At 38.7% G+C, this 20,188-nt stretch overlaps 1 protein-coding gene across 1 annotated transcript; it reads left to right on the top strand.

The window, feature by feature from the left end:
* The first annotated feature begins 3,752 nt into the window (after positions 1-3,752).
* Positions 3,753-19,080, top strand: LOC137075901 (interleukin-10 receptor subunit beta-like). Its single transcript, XM_067444853.1, has 7 exons — positions 3,753-3,966; positions 8,495-8,612; positions 12,215-12,384; positions 15,722-15,876; positions 16,965-17,112; positions 18,241-18,395; positions 18,476-19,080. Exons 1-7 carry the CDS (start codon positions 3,903-3,905, stop codon positions 18,725-18,727), a joined length of 1,062 nt encoding a protein of 353 aa, XP_067300954.1. The 5' UTR covers positions 3,753-3,902; the 3' UTR covers positions 18,728-19,080.
* Positions 19,081-20,188: the final 1,108 nt, after the last annotated feature.

The raw sequence follows: 20,188 nt of genomic DNA, 5'->3' as shown, positions 1-20,188 counted from the left end.
GCCTTAATTCTCTGATAGCCTAAATATGCATCACAGACCAGGGCCAGATGAGCCCCAGATGTAAATGAGTGGTGGATCTGGGCCAGATCTACTTTCTGTACTGTAGCATTCCTTCATGTGTACTGTGTTGATAAACTACACAGGCAGAGAGATGTATCTCAGAACCACATGTGTATTACAAACACACACTAGTGGATTGTGCTTCTCATCAGCTTTATCGAACACACTCTCAGTAACCACTAGCCTCGAAATCTAGACGCACCCTAGCGGCAGCAAATCTAATCTGCCCGAGAGTGTCGTCTAGCAACTCTCAATACCCTTCTGAGCTGTATTCCCCTAACTCTTGCCGGACCAATCACATCGTGTATAGAGTCGGTGGGCGGGGCCATAATGACGACGGCCGAGTTGCGTTTGCGTGCTTCTAGTAAACACAGAAACTGGCGAACGGCGGCGGTCTTTCGAATCAGCTTTGACCGCAACTCTGGAAGACTTGAGTTAAGCTTTTCTCTGAGAAAAGAACGGCACTGAAGTCATTCTTAAAAAGGGAAGATGTGTTCGGAGTTTAGCCGACCGGATACGGCGAATGTTTAATCTGTCAGCGAGCTCTGCTTCACCTTCGTTGCTCTGGTTGGTGTAGCGCTATCCTATCGCGTGCAGAGAGAGTTTGAAAGACAACCGTTTATCCGCCCCTTGGATTGAGCGGTCAATGGTGAGTTTCCAGACCAAACATCTTGATGTGGGTCAGCCTTGTCAGGCTAAGTAACCACAGCAATGAAACCAAGATCAATATGCAATGACATGCATAAAATGCATATAACACTACACCACATACGAGCCAAATATCTGCACATTCTGAAAACTTGAAACTGTATTTCTAAAAACTGAAAATTTGCAGTTTAAGAATTCAGAACAAAAACTCTGTTTGAAAATACATGTCTATAAAATTCTGCCATAACAATTGTTCAGTATTCAAGCTTTAAAACTCAGAAATATGTAAAATGCCACAAATTTCTAATAATCAATTTAGCTCAATTACACTTCTCTATAATTCAAATTTACACAACTCAAATACAAATAGTTTGGTCATGTTATAAACTCCTTAGATCTCCTCCAGCTGTGGTTGATCATCGTTCTGAATCACATCTGGATGTAGTCTTCGACAAAAACCTAATTTTCTTAGATATTTGCTCACACTGTTGAGTTTTGTTTTATGAAACGTACGCACATTCAACTGTTGATAAAAAAAGAATCCATTAAGCTAGAATAACCCATTTCAAATAAAATACCAGAGCAGAGGCTCTTTCTTTTGATATATTGCATTTTCAGATATAATTTTTTTTATTAACTTTTTTAAAAAGCTGGCGGGGCAAGAGCATAAAGAGTGAGCATGTCATTTCATATATAGGCCTGTTGTCTATATTAATACAAAAAAAACAAAAAAACCTGCTGTCTCTTTAAAGGTGCAGTGTGTATATTCTAGCGGCATCTAGTGGTGAGGTTGTGAATTGCACCCCCAATGCTAACGCCTCCCTTTCAACGCACATAGAGAAGCTACGGTGGCCGACTCAGGACAAAGATGTGGTCGTCTGAGAGAGCAGAGAGTGACTAGCGCTCTGTAGAGAAGTTTGCCCCTTTAGGGCAGGGGTCGGCATGTATATTTGGCTACGGGCCCAACATTTTTTCGTAATACCACACATTTCATGACGGCTCTTTTAGAGGCGTGTCTAGCGATCTATTCCACAGACTCTTGAATGTCTTTCAGAACTTTTCAAATCGAAAGTTCTCAATTTATCCAAAAATAAAACATTGTTGCTTAAACATTGTTGTATTTTTTTGAAGGCAAAATCACTAATTGATTGCAAGTGAACGTTGATATTACTTAGATTCGCAATGCTAGTTCTGAGCGGGGTTCAAACTCATCTGACGCTCTAACGATGAGGCTAAATGCTCCATATTTTTTAGCTGGCCACTAGATGAGCGTCTCTTGAAATGAAGGGAATGTACGTGCACAGTTCTCATTAGCTCGCCTCCGTTACACGGAAAGATATGTTTCAGAATCAGTCGCTATCAAAATCTGCCAGATTCGTTCAGATGCGGGCGCGGGCCAGATATTATCGCTGGCGGGCCGCCAGTTGCCGACCACTGCTTTAGGGCCACTGTAGAAACAGGACAACATAGAACTTCACTGTAAGAGACCCACAGTGTGTGTAGATAGAAGCGGCTCATCCTAACGTAATAAAAACATAACGGTTCATTATGTAAGGTCTGCCCAGCTAACATTGCCTAACGTTCCCTGAAAGTTCTCTCAAAGTGATCAAAAACATTCTTGCAGTAACGTTATATGTTGTGCCAACGTTATTTGCTATTGATTAACGTTCTAAAAACGGTATTCTTACATTATTAATGGAGCGTTTTAAAAACATTACCACATTAAAAAAGTATTAGTCATTACAAATTAGTCATACAGCTTATATCTTAAACTTCAGATACATCATTTATATATCCAGTGACAACTTAAAGGTGAACTATGTAGTATTTTTGCAGTAAAATATCCAAAAACCACTAGGCCAGTGTTATATATTTTGTTCAGTTGAGTACCTACAATATCCTAGATGTTTCCAACTATTTGTAAATTGTGAGAAAACTGCTATTTTAACTAAGGACAGGGACGTTTCAGCATAGCGTTTGAGGGAGTCGCCTGTCAATGGCATCATATCTGTGTTACCCTCGGTTTCGGCTTTTATTTGGCAGGAGCGCTTTACTCTTAGCAGTGTGAACAACTGAACGCACGGAGTAACGTCATAACATCGTTTTAAACACACTTAAATGTATCTAATATGATAAACAGAGCTCCATTACCTCAAAATCATAACCGGAAGAGCGGATCTGTGCAGGCGCCCGGCAAATGAGTCCCGTCCCGTCATAATAAAAGTCCCGGTATTCGCAAGGCGGGTATTTGTTTAACAATCGCTCCAGCAGCCGTGCTCAGCTCCATAACACTCGGTCCTGCTCTGCTTTAGACTACAGTAACGTTAATAACCGCATGCATGAACGTGATTTCTGCCCGAGTCCTATTTTTCACCGGCTGTGATGAGAAGACCACATCTCCCAAGATGCTGCGCTCACACTTTGCGTCATCAAACTACGCATTTGTTTTGAATAGGCGCCCTCCAGTGGACAAAAGCTGCATAGTGCACCTTTAATGACACTTAAATGCAATTTTTCGTTAAAATATATATATTTTTACAATCAGAAGAAAAATCCCAGATTGTAAATTAATTATGTATTAAATATAAATGAAATATAAAAGTCAATTATAAAAGTGTTTTTACCTTCTTTTTTTTGTAAAACATTTATATAACAAGAGAAACGAATGTTCTAATAACGTTTCAAATAACGTTCTTATAACCTAATAAGAACGTTACTAGAATGTTTAAAAAACTGGACATTTTAACGTTCCTAGGACATTAAGAAAACGTTTTTATAACTTAATGGGAACGTTAGGGAAATATTCTTATAACCTAAAATTGTTAACTGGACACCTCTGAAAACATAGGTATGTAAATTTCTGTCAATAGATAAATAAACCATTGTTTTACTACAAATAAAATCCCCAAGCCATGGTTAATTTTCGTAAGGATCCTCATAAATATTACACACTGCACCTTTAATCCATTTTATCATGGCATCACTGCCTTCGGCTGAGACTCCGCCTCCTCACGGGGTTTCTGGTAAACATTCGCCTTTTGCTTTCCTTCTCTGACTGCACTTCCTCGGTCTCTCTCTCTCTCTCACACACACACACACACACACACACTGAAACAAACGACACACGCGCTCTCAGAGAGCACACTGAAGAACAAACTGGACTTTATAAGGTGATTGTGCTGTGGTGAAGAAGAATGATGAGCGTTTTCTCCTGTCTGTCTGTGCTCTCGTTGTGTTATATCGTCTCCGTCAGCACAGGTGAGTTTCATTCAGAATGTGTTATAGAGACTTTACAACCAGTGAAACGTCCTTTTAATAATAAAACTCAATTAGTTCATATTATCTGACACTGCTTTGTCAAACTTTAGTCATGGCGTCAAACAGAGTTTCGGGGGAAAACCAGTCCGTCTGACAGTAAATGCTCTGAACTTCCTGTTAAATGATACAGACAGTAACACACACACACACAAACACACACACACACACACACACTTCTCTAGACTGAGTGTGTCCAAACTCTTTCCCCCTATATTTAAACTAATAAATACTAACCTAACTTTTGCATTTTGGTATGTAAACGCAAAGAAAGCGTTAGAAAACGCATTAGATCACCGACTCTGTGTTTGTTTGTACTTGTAGCCCCTCAGTGTAAAACATGCACATAATGTAATAAGTATTACATTATTATTATTATAAACTGTTCATAATGTAATAATTTTCTCAAAATGTAATAAAATCTTGATCTCATATTGCAAATTATTACATAAACTAACCAAAACATTATTTCATTATTGTCATAGTTTAAAAAAATAACGAATGTTCCCTTACAGTACATTTTTAAAAACCAAAAGCCGTATTAAAATACTTGTGAAATACAACATTTAAATATTCATATTATTATTACATGTTTATTAAACACAAATCATTGGTATTAATTTACAGTACATTTAAAAAAAAACAATGCTTTGTTTATTAATAATAATAATAATAGCATGAATATCTGTTGCATTTCACATGTATTTTACTTCACATTTTACTTTATTTCATTGATATATTAAATAATGTAATAGTGAAAATACACTTATTTGTCAAGTAAATCACAAAGTTTAAACAAAACGTATTCCCATTGTGGTCCTTGCTGTAAAGTCTTCACTCCTGGTGACAGGTTATAAAGGCACGGCTTGATATTATTAATACAACTTATTACAAACATACATTTCCAAAATGTACATCACAGTTAATAATCCACCCAAACACACTAATACAAATTCATCATAAAAACAACCTGTCTAATTTTAACTTTCATAATACATCCAACAATATTTGACATACTCTTTTACATCTAGAGGCAACTTATTCCACTTTTGGGCTCCTGAGTATTTGAAAGACCTACGACTGTACATTGTGTTCAAAACGACATAATGTGATCTCCATTAGACTCTGCCTAGTGTTAGGGATGGGCATTTCAAGTAAAAAAATAGAGCTTTTTTTATCCTCCCATCCGAATATTCACACTGTTACAGCCACTAAAATAGATCATTTTAGTTTTTAATGTTAAAGTAGTTATAATTCGTGTCGTTTCTTTATTACATTTATTTAGAAAATGTTTTGGAGCATTTTTTATTTGTTAAATTCAAGTTTTTGTTTTTTAAAGTGCTGAGCAAAGCGGCCCACGGCCAACAGTGAGTTTACCACGTTTGATCAATTTATCCTCTCAAATCAACACTTGACTTCTCTTGCCTAAAGTCAATAGATATTAAACACTTCAGTTATATCACAATGTTTGTTTACTATCACCACCACAGTAAAAAGGCGTTTTTTACATGTTGAGGCATGGGCTGATGCTGCTCGCAACGGCGCTTTCAAACGAAACAGCATAGGCGTACAATCTACAAATGAATATAAATACTAAATATTTAAAAAAACATGCAGGATGTCTTACCTCAAATGAATATAAATCCGATCTTCAATTCCTGCGCTATATGCAGATTAAACAGAGTTCACATCAATGAAAGCAACAGATATGAGCTGCATTTATTCATCATCAGCTCATACTCAAACACCGCGATATAATTGATTTATACTAGTGGTTGGATATTAATCCGTCTCGAAAGAATTTAGAAAGGCATTTACTCCTGATCTTTTCACAATCGAATAGATATCTGATCAGACAAAACGAATGAAGTGAGCAGGTGTAAAAAGTCCATAGGCTAACTCTTGCAGCTGCGCTCTTCTCTTTTATTAAATCAATGCCTAAAATATAAAAAGGAGAAGCCTAAAATGAGCGTCGCCACCACATCAGCACCGAAACCATAGACCGGTAATGTAAGTTACAGGTAAATACAGGACGATAATCGCACAACCTATTCGATATTCTATGATTAAATCAACTAATCGAATATTCGGAAAACGTGACTCGTCCCTACCGAGTATTATAACAAGGTTTCTCACATACCCTAGAAAAATATACTAAAACATATTTCAAGTATGTAGGAGCTCTCTTATTAATTCTCTTGTGGACCATCTTTAATTTAAGATGTACAACTCTGCTTTCTAAAGGTAACCACGTTAACATGTCTAAAATGGGAAACATCAATATGTGTAAAACTATTTAAACCTAAAACCAACCATATCAAGTTATTCTGAGATTTCTTTAACTTGATATCCAAGAAATACAAGCATACTCAAAATGGCATTGCACTACACATGATGCAAGTCATTTTAAATTATGCTTATCCCAAAAACTACCAAATTTTGCAAGAAATTGTCCTAGCGTTGACCTTCCCTAAAACTTTCATAGCCATACTTGCAGCACTTAAATCATTGTCAAGAACACGTCCCAGATCATTAACAGTGGTTCTATTTGATAATACACAGTCCCATAGCTTCATATATACGCTGGGAGCTTTGTTCAGTTTACTTTTAGATCCAAATAGTATTGATTCAGTTTTACCTAAATAGGGCCTTATAAAATCTGTTTTATTTTTCCCAAATTCCTTTTTTTCCGTTTTAATTTTTGGGAATTCATTTTTTTTTACCCTTTACTGTTATTTTATTCAAAAGAGTGTGCTTTTAATAGAACATAAAACAAAAAATCATAACACTTCCTCAAGCGTTAAGGTGTTAACCAACGTCAAAAACTTCAACATGCATCAGGACAACTTAAACAGACCACGATCCCTGAACAGTACTGTGTTAATCCTCAGCAGAACCTTATATAATAACAAGGGGGAATTATGTACGTCACATTCACTAAACACTCACTTGTCCGAGTTAACAATTTGCTTGTCTGGAATAAAAAAACAACAACAATTGATTAAATATAATTTATTCTGAAGCAAAACGTGTTCAATCATCTTGGACATATTTAAATCTGCATATTTGGGATTTTGTACCTTTTATAAAGAGCATTTTTCCCATATTCTAAAATGGCTATGCTTCAGCGTTTATATAATTATTTTTAATTTGATGTAAAAAATTAAATTAGAACAAGGCACTATAGAGCTGTTACCAATCAAATAAAATAATTTACACACACACACAAAAATACAACTGCATTAAATGTTATGAGAGATTAATTTAGTTTGAATTTCCAAAAATAAAAGTTGGAAAAATAAAACTAAACCACCAGTAGGTGGCAGCAGGTGATCGTCTTAATGAGTCGGAGTCATTTAAACGATTCATTCAAATGGATGATTCATTCAAGATAGAGGCAGTCGTTTACAAACAGGTCTTAGATCTTTGATTCAACCGATTCCTTCAAACGCTGAATCATTCAGTAACACACTGATGCTGTGAGAGGCGTTACGGTTCTGCTGTTTGGAACTATTTCCGCTGCTGAAATAGAACAAAAACAGTCAATATTGCATCTAAAATGTAAGTGACTTAATGTTAATTAATTGTTTGTGGAGCTGTCATGTGAAATCAGTGTCATTTTCAGTCGTGATGGTGTTCAGGAAAATAGCACTCTTGGTTCTGTCATGTTGCTTAACTGTAGGCTATCATATGTTGTTATAAATATAAAAACACCACAATTCGTAGCAAATTTTAACCTTGTATGTTAAGTTTGTTTATATGAGCTGTGCTCATTTGTTTTTGATTTCTCCACGAGAGGCTGTGCGAGCGTAAACAACGCCACCTTGTCAGTTCATTATACTACATTATATAATATCCCCTATCGATCGCCACTTTAATTAAATTAATGCAGAATCATTCTTGCATTTTGGTGATTCCCTAGTTTTACGTTTGAATCCGCTTGTCCGGTCGGGCAAGTCAAATTCTCTTTCTCTCCCCTTCAAAAAATCCACTTGTCCCAGACAAGCATTAAAGTCGAGCCCTGATGGACTGTAGGTATTATTTGTATTTAGTGAAGATCCACTTCAGGAAAGATTAATTTGATTAATATTTATTAGGGGTGTAACGATTCGTTTTAACAACGATTAGATTCGGCTGAAATAAAACAGTCACACTGATTTAAATTGGCTAAAAAGTAACTGAATCGATTTCAAGTCACTGAATCGTTTCGGATCATATCGTTCTAAATGAACCAATATCGTCCTTAAATCGTATCGACAACCTCAAATCGCGATACGAATCGAAGTTAAACGAATCGTTACAGCCCTAATATTTATTGGTCACTACATAATTCCCTTCCTTCCTTTTCCATATTTTAGGGTTTTCATGACTTTCATACAATATGTGGAAAAGAGTGATAAATGTAAATATGGTGGCAGTGTGTATTTCCTGTGATGTATTTTAGTAAGTGTGTGTCTGTGTGTGTTGTCAGAGAGCGTCCCGATCCCTGAGAATGTGAGTGTGAAATCACTGGACATGGGATTAGTTTTGAAATGGGATCCGCCACGAAACGCCGCTAATAAAGTATTTAACTACACCGCTGAAGTGAGGTAAGTTAATTATGATACTCTCATACATGTTTACTGCTTGCTATTAAAACGTGACAGTTTTAAAATATAATTGAATTGCTTTATACTGCCAGAATATTCCTGGTTAAATACATAAGTGGCCTGCTTTTGTCTCTGACAATGTCAAATTTATATACCGTAATTCCTCAAATAAAGACCGGGGGCCTTTATTTAATAATAATAATAATTTATTACATTATATAGTGCTGTTCTAGGCACTCAAAGCGCTTTACATTAAAGGGGGAAATCTCCTCAAACCACCACCAATGTGCAGCACCACCTGGATAATGCGACAGCAGCCATATTGAGCCAGAACGCTCACCACACACCAGCTGATTGGTGGAGAGGAGACTGAGTTTAGTATTAACCTAAACTATCGATGGGAACCGGCTTTTATTTGGGACATGCCTGTATTTTTAATTCCATCTGTTTGAAAAATAATTGCTTTAAATTAAAAGCGATCGTTCAAGTCGACAAATATCATTGATTTTTTTTAAAGAAACATTTGCAAAAATATCACCATACAATAACAGCCAGAAAGGCGACAAAGCAATTTGGGTCAGAATTACGGTAGCATAATCGGTAACCACAATTGAGTCAGTTTGAAAAATGTAAAATGTTTATTCTGCTCTTAATTTCTATATGTTGCGGTTGCACGTGAGGTTTAGGCTCTAACACAACGGATGACTCGGTCGGTTCTTTATTGTTGCACGTGGGGGAAAAAGCTTCCTTCCACTTAGGCTTTTAAGCACTTTTTATTTTAATATCTCTTTACATAAATATTATTTTCTTCTTTAAAACAAATATAATTTCGTTATTTTTCTAACCCAATGACTCTGTGCTTTCTATAGTTGCATGTGAGGGGAAAAGCTTCTTCTTAAGAATACCGGTAGCCTAGTTGTGCACTTTTTAATAGCCTACCATATGTCATACTTTTTTTATACTTAAAAATTATAATTTTGTTATTTTTCTGGCTCAACTAATTACTCATCCACACTTCCAATAGTTTACACGCACTTTTCTCAATCCATTAGGCCTATGGAGATATAACATTTTGATTTTGCGTAGTTTTACATAGTGTATTTTGTAGCCTATCAGTATTTTAACTTAAATGCCCAGGGGTCGGACACAGGACGCGAAACTCAGCGCTGTGCCGCGCCACGTCTTTAAAATTCGAACACATTCAATGAGTTTACACACACCGGCGGCGGCATTCGACGCCTGTCCGCGGCCATTTCAAGGTGTTACAGGTCCTTCTAAAAAAATAAGCATATTGTGATGAAGTTCATTATTTTCCATAATGTAATGATAAAAATTAAACTTTCCTATATTTTAGATTCATTGCACAGCAACTGAAAGATTTCAGGTCTTTTATTGTTTTCTCAAAAAATTAGCATATCATGAAAAGGGTCTCTAAACAAGCTATTAACCTAATCATCTGAATCAACTAATTAACTCTAAACACCTGCAAAAGATTCCTGAGGCTTTTAAAAACTCCCAGCCTGGTTCATTACTCAAAACCGCAATCATGGGTAAGACTGCCGACCTGACTGCTGTCCAGAAGGCCATCATTGACACCCTCAAGCGAGAGGGGAAGACACAGAAAGACATTTCTGAACGAATAGGCTGTTCCCAGAGTGCTGTATCAAGGCACCTCAGTGGGAAGTCTGTGGGAAGGAAAAAGTGTAGCAAAAAACGCTGCACAACGAGAAGAGGTGAGCGGACCCTGAGGGAGATTGTGGAGAAGGACCGATTCCAGACCTTGGGGGACCTGCGGAAGCAGTGGACTGAGTCTGGAGTAGAAACATCCAGAGCCACCGTGCACAGGCGTGAGCAGGAAATGGGCTACAGGTGCCGCATTCCCCAGGGCAAGACACTTTTGGGCTACAGAGAAGCAGCACTGGACTGTTGCTCAGTGGGCCAAAGTACTTTTTTTGGATGAAAGCAAATTTTGCATGTCATTCGGAAATCAAGGTGCCAGAGTCTGGAGGAAGACTGGGGAGAAGGAAATGCCCAAATGCCTGAAGTCCAGTGTCAAGTCCCCACAGTCAGTGATGGTCTGGGGTGCCATGTCAGCAGCTGGTGTTGGTCCACTGTGTTTTATCAAGGGCAGGGTCAATGCAGCTCACTATCAGGAGATTTTGGAGCACTTCATGCTTCCATCTGCTGAAAAGCTTTATGGAGATGAAGATTTGGTTTTTCAGCACGACCTGGCACGTGCTCACAGTGCCAAAACCACTGGTAAATGGTTTACTGACCATGGTATTACTGTGCTCAATTGGCCTGCCAACTCTCCTGACCTGAACCCCATAGAGAATCTGTGGGATATTGTGAAGAGAAAGTTGAGAGACGCGAGACCCAACACTCTGGATGAGCTTAAGGCCGCTATCGAAGCATCCTGGGCCTCCAGAACACCTCAGCAGTGCCACAGGCTGATCGCCTCCATGCCACGCCGCATTGAAGCAGTCATTTCTGCTAAAGGATTCCCCACCAAGTATTGAGTGCAGAACTGAACATAATTATTTGAAGGTTGACTTTTTTTGTATTAAAAACACTTTTCTTTTATTGGTCGGATGAAATATGCTAATTTTTTGATAATTGTGTGTTTTCATGAGCTGTGTGCCAAAATCATCAGTATTAAAACAATAAAGGACCTGAAATATTTCAGTTGGTGTGCAATGAATCTAAAATATATGAAAGTTTTATTTTTATCATTACATTATGGAAAATAATGAACTTTATCACTATGCTATTTTTTTGAGAAGGACCTGTATATTAAATGTATATTATATTTCTCTCCCTGTGCTACAAGATACACCCATCGTGCAGCTCTTCTGCCAGAAGTCGATTCAAAATTGAGCTTGTCTGTAATGTGCGCATCCGATGTGCGACCCTCTTCAGATACATGAGGCGCCGAGCTTCGTGTCCGGTGTGTGACCCCCTTTAATCAGCTCCCTAGTTCAGTAGTAAGGGCATAAGTCAATGGACTGACTCCCTGATCAGTGCCCTAACTAATGAACTAGGGAGCAGATTGAGACGTACGCTTTGTAAAGATCGATATCTGTAGCCTGCCTGACACGATATTTTCACAGACGTCGCATCTCTCATAGACTACAGTAGCCTATTTAAAATGGCACATGCATCCATTATATTCTCAATTGAATTTCCAGAGAAATCCCTGCAAAATTTTTAGGTTAACTATAGAAGAGGATTAGTGTGTGACCTACTGGCAAGACTGGCATCGGAGCGCGTGGCATCAGGATGGTTTCGCTCCATCGTGATGTCGGTCTGTCAGCCGTCACGGCACAGCCCTACTGAACATTACGATGATCTTGAATGCACAATAAATGAAAGGCATTTAGGAGATTATCCACACAATTTCCTCCGGCCACTATCAGAAGCCTGATAGTTTAGTTGACTACAGGCTTTTATTGGAGGTAATAAAACACAATGGCCAAACTGCACTAATGCACTGATGTACTGGAGGGTTTAGAAGCTGAAATATGAAGCTGTGTGTAATTAACTTTTCTGGGTGGATGAAAGTCTGGTGCAGTTTTGTAATGTTGTGTGTTTTGTGTGTGTAGAGGCTGGAGAGACGGGTATGAGCCAGTGTGTGTCCGCATCTCATCACTAAGCTGTGATTTCACTGACGATATAAATGCTTTTGGAATTTACGCTCTTCGCGTTCGGACAGAACTACACGGAGACGCATCTGACTCGGTCGTGATTGAAGACATAAAAGTGGATAAAATAAGTGAGTCACCTAATTTCTGACATTTATGCTTATTTTGCCTGTGTTGGCAGTAGAGATATTCAATACAGACCTCGATCGACTGGTTGGGCATCTTTGCTTTAGATCAGGGGTCTCCAAACCCAGTCCTGGAGGGCCACTGTCCAGCTTTAGCTCCAACCCCAATTAAAAACACCTGAACAAGCTAATCAGTGTCTTAACTAGGGCCTGATTAAGACACTGATTAACTGGTTTAGGTGTGTTTATTTGGGGTTGAGCCATGCACACATAATTTCCGGGACGTCCCGCATTGGATTCTGAAGAGCCATTCTGAAGCGTAAAGTCGGGTCGAGCTGGCCGTCGCCATCTTGGCAGCGCTTCATCATGTGTCACTCCAGAATAGAGTGCCGAAGTTCTGACGTCACTTTGTAGGCCAAAACGCGGAAGTGAGTTAGCATTTTAGCACTTCCTGTTCCCTCGCTCAAAAGTCTATGGGTTTTTTGAATGGGTTTTTGCTAAATCGCCTGAAATAAGGTCTGTGGTTAACAAAGCCTCTAAATATTTTCACGTTTTGATCTATGACATAAAACACACTAGTTCTAATCTGCTTTAAGGGACTACATCCTTTGGCCGGGACTTTAGACGTCATCGTGACAAACGGGAAATCTCACCAGCCCGCGTTTCATTCACTTTTTAATTCTGTAAGTAAATGTTTAATAAAAATACAAAACTAGCCCGCGTTTCAGCCTCACGTTCTTAGAAGTTTACCTTTCAGTTAATATACATAGTTATATATTTAGTCCTTTCAAATAGTAGTGTTTCCAAATATTTTTATACACAGAAATCTGTGATATTAAGGTAACCGATCACCAGTTCTTAATTTCTGTGGAGAGACTGTAGTGTTTTGTTTTGTCCCGAGATGGAAGCACAAGTCGTCGAATGAAAGCTGCGCCGTTCTACATGTCCAGATTTATAGAGGTTCTCTCCTCGATATATGATCAATCGTCTAAGAAAAAAGACATACGATTGTAAATTGATACGGCTAAGTTATAGCTTACACCGTTAGTGCTTCTGAGGTGGTAAAAGCACTTTTTTTCTGGCGAATTAGCAAATGGTGCAAACATACAATCAAACACAATACAGTGAAAGATTCTTCAAAAGATTCTTTAAAGTCTATTTGGGGCACGAGGATCAGGCATAATAGCCTAATCTTAATCACAAAGACAATAATATTAAGCTTTATATAAAATAACAAAATAATAAATAAAACATTAACAAACGAGAAAACATCTCAGAGAGGCACACATAAACCCAATTAGTTTCTAACATTTTTGGAAAAAACGAATGGGCAATATTTCTCGTGGATAAGTGTTCATACACAGCGCAGATCATAATGAGCGAACGTGTTTTTTAAATAAAGTTTGAGGAAGCTTGAAGATGACGTCGATCCGCAACTGTGTGCTGTAGTCCGTTTATAGCCTACCGTTAGCATTCTATATATGACGGCTTTATTTAGGCTTCAAACGGTGTACATGTTGGATTCACTTGTAAAGATTATCTTGATAGACAAAACGTGTAATGGTCATAACTCTTTGTTGAACACAGATCTTATTTTTTGCGATTGTCCAAAAGTCTATGGGGAAAATGCATCGGCTTTTGATCGAGGGAACCCATGCGCCGCTAACTTCCGGGTTGGCCTACAAAGTGATGTCATGACTTCAGCACTCTGTAACAGAAAATGGGCAAAGAGGCGGGACGTGGGCAGAGCTTAGGTGATGTAATGACTAACAGACAGCAGACAAGCAGCAATCCACCTGTCACTCAAAGTGGCCACGGCCATAATTATGCAAAACTTTAAAGCTTTATATCATGTAAACGAAAGAGTAATATAAAAGTTCACCCCCTCACAGTCGTCACGAAGGGCAAAATATGCTGTTTAGACCAAAAACAAAATTTGTCCCAGGCTGTAAACATGTTTATTTCTACTGTAAAGTTGGGCATTTTAACACGAGGCTCAATGAGATTCTGCTCCTTTCTTTTTTTTTTCGAACAACCAATTAAAAAAAAATTAACATTCAATATTCATATTTTATCTGATTCCAAATTTTTTAATGTGCATAATGACGGTAGGTTGGTTTTCTAGGTATTTTCCCAGATTTCCACACAACAACTTAAATATGGCACTATGAGTGTATTATAGAGAATATACAATGATTTATTATTCAGAATATATCTTGCTTTATTTAATATTGCTGTAGTCTTTACCAGTTTTGCTTCAATGTGTTTTATATGTGGTTTCCAGCTTATTTTGGGGTCTAAAATAACACCAAGAAATGTATTTTCATTCTTTCTATACTAAGAATCATTTCAATTCTATTTCAGGTTTAATATATTTTCCAAATAACAATCTTTGTTTGAGCTGTATTTAGTTATAATTTATTTACATCAAACCAGCGTTTTAATTTAATCATTTCTTTTGCTATTGCATTCAAAAGCTGCTGTAAATTATCCCCCGAACAAAAAATATTTGTATCATCAGCAAACAAAATACATTTTAATATATTTGATACTCTACAAATATCATTAATGTACATTATGAAAAGTTTTGAGCCTAGGACCGATCCCTGTGGTACTCCACAAGTTATATCCATACTTCTAGATTTTTGATCACCGATTTTCACAAATAGTTTTTTGCTTCTCAAAAAGCTACTTACCCAGTTCATTCCAACTCCTCTGATTCCATACCTCTCTAATTTATGTATTAAAATATCATGATTTATGGTATCAAATGCTTTCTTTACCATTTAGAATAGACTCCTTCTGAAGTCTCTAGTGGCCAGTCGATGAATTTCAGTTTAAATCACTTCTGTATTGGCTTCATGAGAAACTGAGGCCATGTCCACACTAATACGTTTTCATTTAAAAACGTATATTTTTCTCTCTGTTTTGGCCTTCCGTCCACACTGAGACAGCGTTTTAAGTCAATGAAAATGTATCGTTTTGAAAACGCTCTCCAAAGCGGATAAATTTGAAAACGGCGTCTTCGCGTCGTAGTGTGGACTGTGAAAACAGAGGCTTTTTAATACGATGATGCATTTAACCCTGTGATGCAGTCATATGACCAATTCAGCCAAGATGGTGAACGACATTGTATGCTTTCTGTTTTGACAGCCTTGTTAATGTTAGAATTAGAATGTTAAAATATTAATGTCAGTTTGTACTTACTGCAGATTGAGTTTTTTCAAAGGACACAGAATGTTTACTTGCAGTTGTTGTTTAGCAGCAACAAAATAACAGACTCTTCTGTAAAAAAACAGTAAAACATACAGACAGACAATAAAACATTGCCCTGTGTCTGCAGCTGAGATCAGTGCTCCTCATGTCGAACTGACGAGCAGAAAAGGACAAACAGAAGTGGACATCACGGATCCTCCTATGAGAAAAAACAACTTGAGGGGATTTTTCAGGCATATTTCTTACCTCATCCGGTTTTGGAAAAAAGGAGAAGCAAAAAAGGTAATGAATGCAATGGTCTCTAAGGTTTTTGGACACCATTCCCTAGTTTCACATTCTACATATATTCTTCCCAAGTTATTGACTTCTGCGCACTGTGACCCTCAGCATGCGCTGACCCCGCTCTAGGATTTTAAGTGGCCTATGAGTTTGTGGCTGAGTTTCTGTTGTTCCCAATCGCTTCCACTTTGTTATAATCCCACTAAGAGTACACCCAGCCGGTTGTTATCACAGAATAAACCCCTTCAGAGTGATCAGGACCCCGACGCGAAGCGGAGCGTCACTCTGAAGGGGTTTATTCTGCGATAACAACCGGCTGGGTGGACATTATCCCGCTTATTACACGGCTACTAGTCTCAAATAAATTAGACACACAATATTGTCTTGAGATTAAATATTTTATTAGCTCTTACGCAAAGCTTCTGCAAAGAAAAACAGTTCCAGACTCTCTAAGCCTGCTCTAAGCCTTTATCTATTGCTGCTAAATGTTGAAAATGAATGCTGAAAGGGTTACTTCAGCCAAAAATGAAACCAAGCCAATGATTTACTCACCCTCGGGTCATTATAGGTGTTTATGACATTCTTCTGTCAGACAAATACAATCAGAGTTATATTTAAAAAGTCCAGGCTAACGTTAATCCCAGCAGTAGTTGTGTTTGAAGTCCATAAAAAATGCAGCTGTCCGTCAAATAACGTGCTCCACACGACTGCGATGGGTTAACAGAGCCTTCTGATTCCAATCGATGCGTTTGTGTCAGAAAAATATCCATATTTAAAACTTTATAAAGGAAACCTGCCTTGAAGTCTTCCATTGTAACCCACGGCTGTTTAAGCCACAAGATGGCGCCAGTGTTAAGCACAGAAGTAGTACCGGTCAAGATAACTCGCAGTACCCGGATGAGCGGGTGTTATCTGGGAATAACACACCGCTGGAATGCGCGATTGACCAATCAGAATCAAGTATTTCACAGAGCCGTGTAATAAATATATATATATATATATATATATATATATATATATATATATATATATATATATATATATATATATACACTACATAATATAACAGATATTTTGTTTATTCTCAACAGAAAGAACTAATAAGAGACCAGAGCAGAGTTATGCTACCAGATCTGGAGCCTTTGGTCAACTACTGTGTTGAAGTGGCGGTTTTGTGTCAGGACTATAATAAAACAGGCCAGTTCAGCAACACGACCTGTGTAACCAACTCTCCCAGCGGTAAGCTTCATCTATATAAACCAGTGTGTGTTGTTCAGTTGTGCTGTAGATGCTGAATGTCCATTTATGTTTGTGCTGTTCTCTCAATGACCGAGATTTAGGCGATATTGGGATTAAACTTCCCCTCATGTAAACACAATACTAAGTAACCATAATCATAGTATAATATATGGCGCATGCTGATTTTAATCAAGTCACTTAAGTGGCATCTGTTCCACTGCACATGTGCTTGTGGCCAACACATGATGTTTCCATAAGCATAGCGCTAAAAAAATCTACTGAAACTGCATTTTTGGGGTGCGGAGTTCATGTGAACATAAAGCAGTACACTGTAAAATCCAACAGTTGTTCTTCCTAAGACTTTTGCGTTTAGTTAACTTTACTTAATGTCCAAACATTTGCTGTACTCACTTAAACAATTTAGTAATCTGAACTATTTGCAGGCTAATTCATTTATTACTCCGGAAACCTTAAGAACACATTATTTGACTGATTTGAGTTCCATTTTTCCTTAAAAAAACTGACAAGCAAGAAAAGGTTTTTGTGGCGGGGCAATTCTTAATAGACTTTTCAATCATTTCCTCCACTTCTGCAGTCATCGTCCTCCTCAGTTGCATTCACTAATTTTCCAGTCATCTTGAATGTTATTGACAATACAACTAAATATTTTGGGAGAACGAGTTGACTTAATTAATGTATGCTGATTTCCTAAAATTTCTCCCCATTATGGTGATCAGCGTTCCCTTTGGTTGGGCACTTGGAACTTCACTTATATTATTGTAATTTTCTTCCTATTGATGCAGCAAGAAATCCCAGTTAAAGTTAAATCAACTTCAGTTTTCCCTTTAAGTTTGCTTTGCAAAAATAAGGCAATCGGTTCCCAAACTTTGAACTGAACTTGTTAGAGTTTACAGTGTTATATTGATGGTGGAAAACATCAGAATGAAGACTTATTGGATGCAAGTAGATTAAAACAGTGGCCAGTAAATTAGCAGGCGTGAAGAGGTCATGTAAACACCTTAATGCGGTTTAAGTCTGTACTCTGATTATTGGAAATGGTCACATTTTTGGTGCTCATGTAAACATGGCCAATCAACATCCTGTGATATCGGTTTTGTGTCTGCTCAGGTGAGGTGGAGCCCTGGATCATAGCAGTTGTGACCCTGGGCAGTTTTCTGGTGGTGGTAGTTGCTATTGTCCTGATCTTTCTGGCTGTGTGGTTCAGCTACGAAGGATGCAAAATCATTTTCCCTGATCCTAAACTGCCAGAGAACCTAAAACAGGTAATGCAAGACTACGAAGGCTACGATGGATTGTGAACTGTTTTGTGTTACTGACTTCTCTCTTGTCTGTTCTCTTAAAGTTTTTGTCGCAGCAGTCCCAGTCCCCCATACTTTCAGCCATGCAGGAGAGCACTCAGCCGAACGAGCACTTTCATGAGCTGAGGATATTTCACAAGGACAATGAGCCGACAGAAGGACCATCGGGGATTCAGACAGATAAGGACAAGTGTCATAAAGGAGCAGACATTAAACAGACCAGTGAGGAGAAATCTGAAATGGACAACACCACATCAGAAGAGGAGCATTTGCTTGCTGAACTAAGACTGCTGTAATGCTAGTGATGCACTGACATTTTGGCAGCAAGAAATTCTGAAATGAAGGGTTAATAACATTGACTGAATGAAGTGAGTGTTTATTGAATGCACAAAATATGGACACATTACAGCTGTAAGGAAGCTGCCAAAATCGATTTAATCGATCTTCATTTTAATGAACCGATCTTGCATATCAGGATTGCATCTTTTGTGTGTATTTTCAGTTGATGTGTGAGCAAAAAAACATGACTATGCTATTTTTAGTGTCGCAATAAGTTTTGTTCTTTTGAAACAAAGCCTCTGACATTTTTCTCTTTCAAATTCTGACATTTTTATACGAAATTCAAACAATAAATGTGTGTTTGTGTCTCTTTAATGTGTGATAAATGAAGGCCCATTGGAGAGAGGTTTACACACACAGCTCTGATTAGCTTAGCTCCTTACACACAGTCTCCTTGCCACAACAAGGGTACGCCTGCCCTAATGTAAAGCTGGAACCCAGGCACAATTAGGACTTGAGCACCCTGGCGCCGGGAGTCGCAGGGAGGTGAAGACTGTAAAATCGAATAAAAGTATGTTGAGTGGCCCAACCGGCCGCCTCACAGATATCCTGCATTGGAACTCCCGAAAGAAGAGCCACCGAGGAGCCCATGCCCCTGGTGGAATGTGCCCTTACGGCTATAGGTGAAGGCAGACCGCGCACCTGATATGCCGAGGCAATCGCCTGCACTATCCAGTTACTTATAGTGGGAGTAGCTGCAGGCAAACCCTTCTTAGGTGGACCAAAACATACTAAAAGTTGTTCAGATTTTCTCCACTGTGCTGACCTCTCAATATATATTCTAAGAGCCCTGACGGGGCACAATAGAAAGAAGTCTCCCTTCTTCCGCTGTCACATGAGGCGGAGGATGGAAAGCCTGTAGAACTAAAGATCTGACCACACTAGAAGGCACCTTAGGCACATAGCCCGGTCTAGGGTGCAGGATAGCTTTTACTCCCCCGGGGGGCAAACTCCAGGCAAGTTGGCGTAATAGCCAAGGCCTGAAGATCCGCCACTCTCCTCAGAGATGTGATAGCCAAAAGGAAAGCTACCTTAAGGGTCAGAAACTTAGGTTCAACTGTTTCGAGTGGCTCAAAGGGAGCCTCAGCCAACCCTTCGAGAACCACCGCCAGATCCCAGGAAGGAACCCTGGTCCTAACTACAGGCCTCATCCTCCTAGCCCCGCGGAGGAATCGTACAACCAATTGGTGCCTACCCAACTGCCCATCACCCAGAGGAATGTGGAAAGCCCCAATGGCAGCCACATACACCTTGAGTGTAGACGGGGTAAGCCCTGCAGAGAAACGATCTTGGAGGAACTCCAGCACTGAAGCCACCGGGCAGTTAACTGGATCCACCTCACGTTCTCTACACCAAGTGACGAAGACATTCCACTTGAGGCTGTACAATCTCCTAGTTGAGGGAGTCCTAGAGCTTAG

The sequence above is a fragment of the Pseudorasbora parva genome, chromosome 5, assembly GCF_024679245.1.
Source record: "Pseudorasbora parva isolate DD20220531a chromosome 5, ASM2467924v1, whole genome shotgun sequence".
NCBI classification, from domain to species: domain Eukaryota; kingdom Metazoa; phylum Chordata; class Actinopteri; order Cypriniformes; family Gobionidae; genus Pseudorasbora; species Pseudorasbora parva.
The sequence above is the reverse complement of the archived record's forward strand: the minus strand, read 5'-3'. Positions and strand labels throughout refer to the sequence as shown.

What these genes read in the sequence shown, in the direction of transcription:
- LOC137075901 (XM_067444853.1), top strand. Translation starts at nt 3,903, where the DNA reads ATGATGAGCGTTTTCTCCTGTCTGTCTGTGCTCTCGTTGTGTTATATC. An exon ending in AACTACACCGCTGAAGTGAG is followed by an intron (nt 8,613 to 12,214) that starts GTAAGTTAATTA and finishes TTGTGTGTGTAG; the next exon opens with AGGCTGGAGAGACGGGTATG. An exon ending in TGTAACCAACTCTCCCAGCG is followed by an intron (nt 17,113 to 18,240) that starts GTAAGCTTCATC and finishes GTGTCTGCTCAG; the next exon opens with GTGAGGTGGAGCCCTGGATC.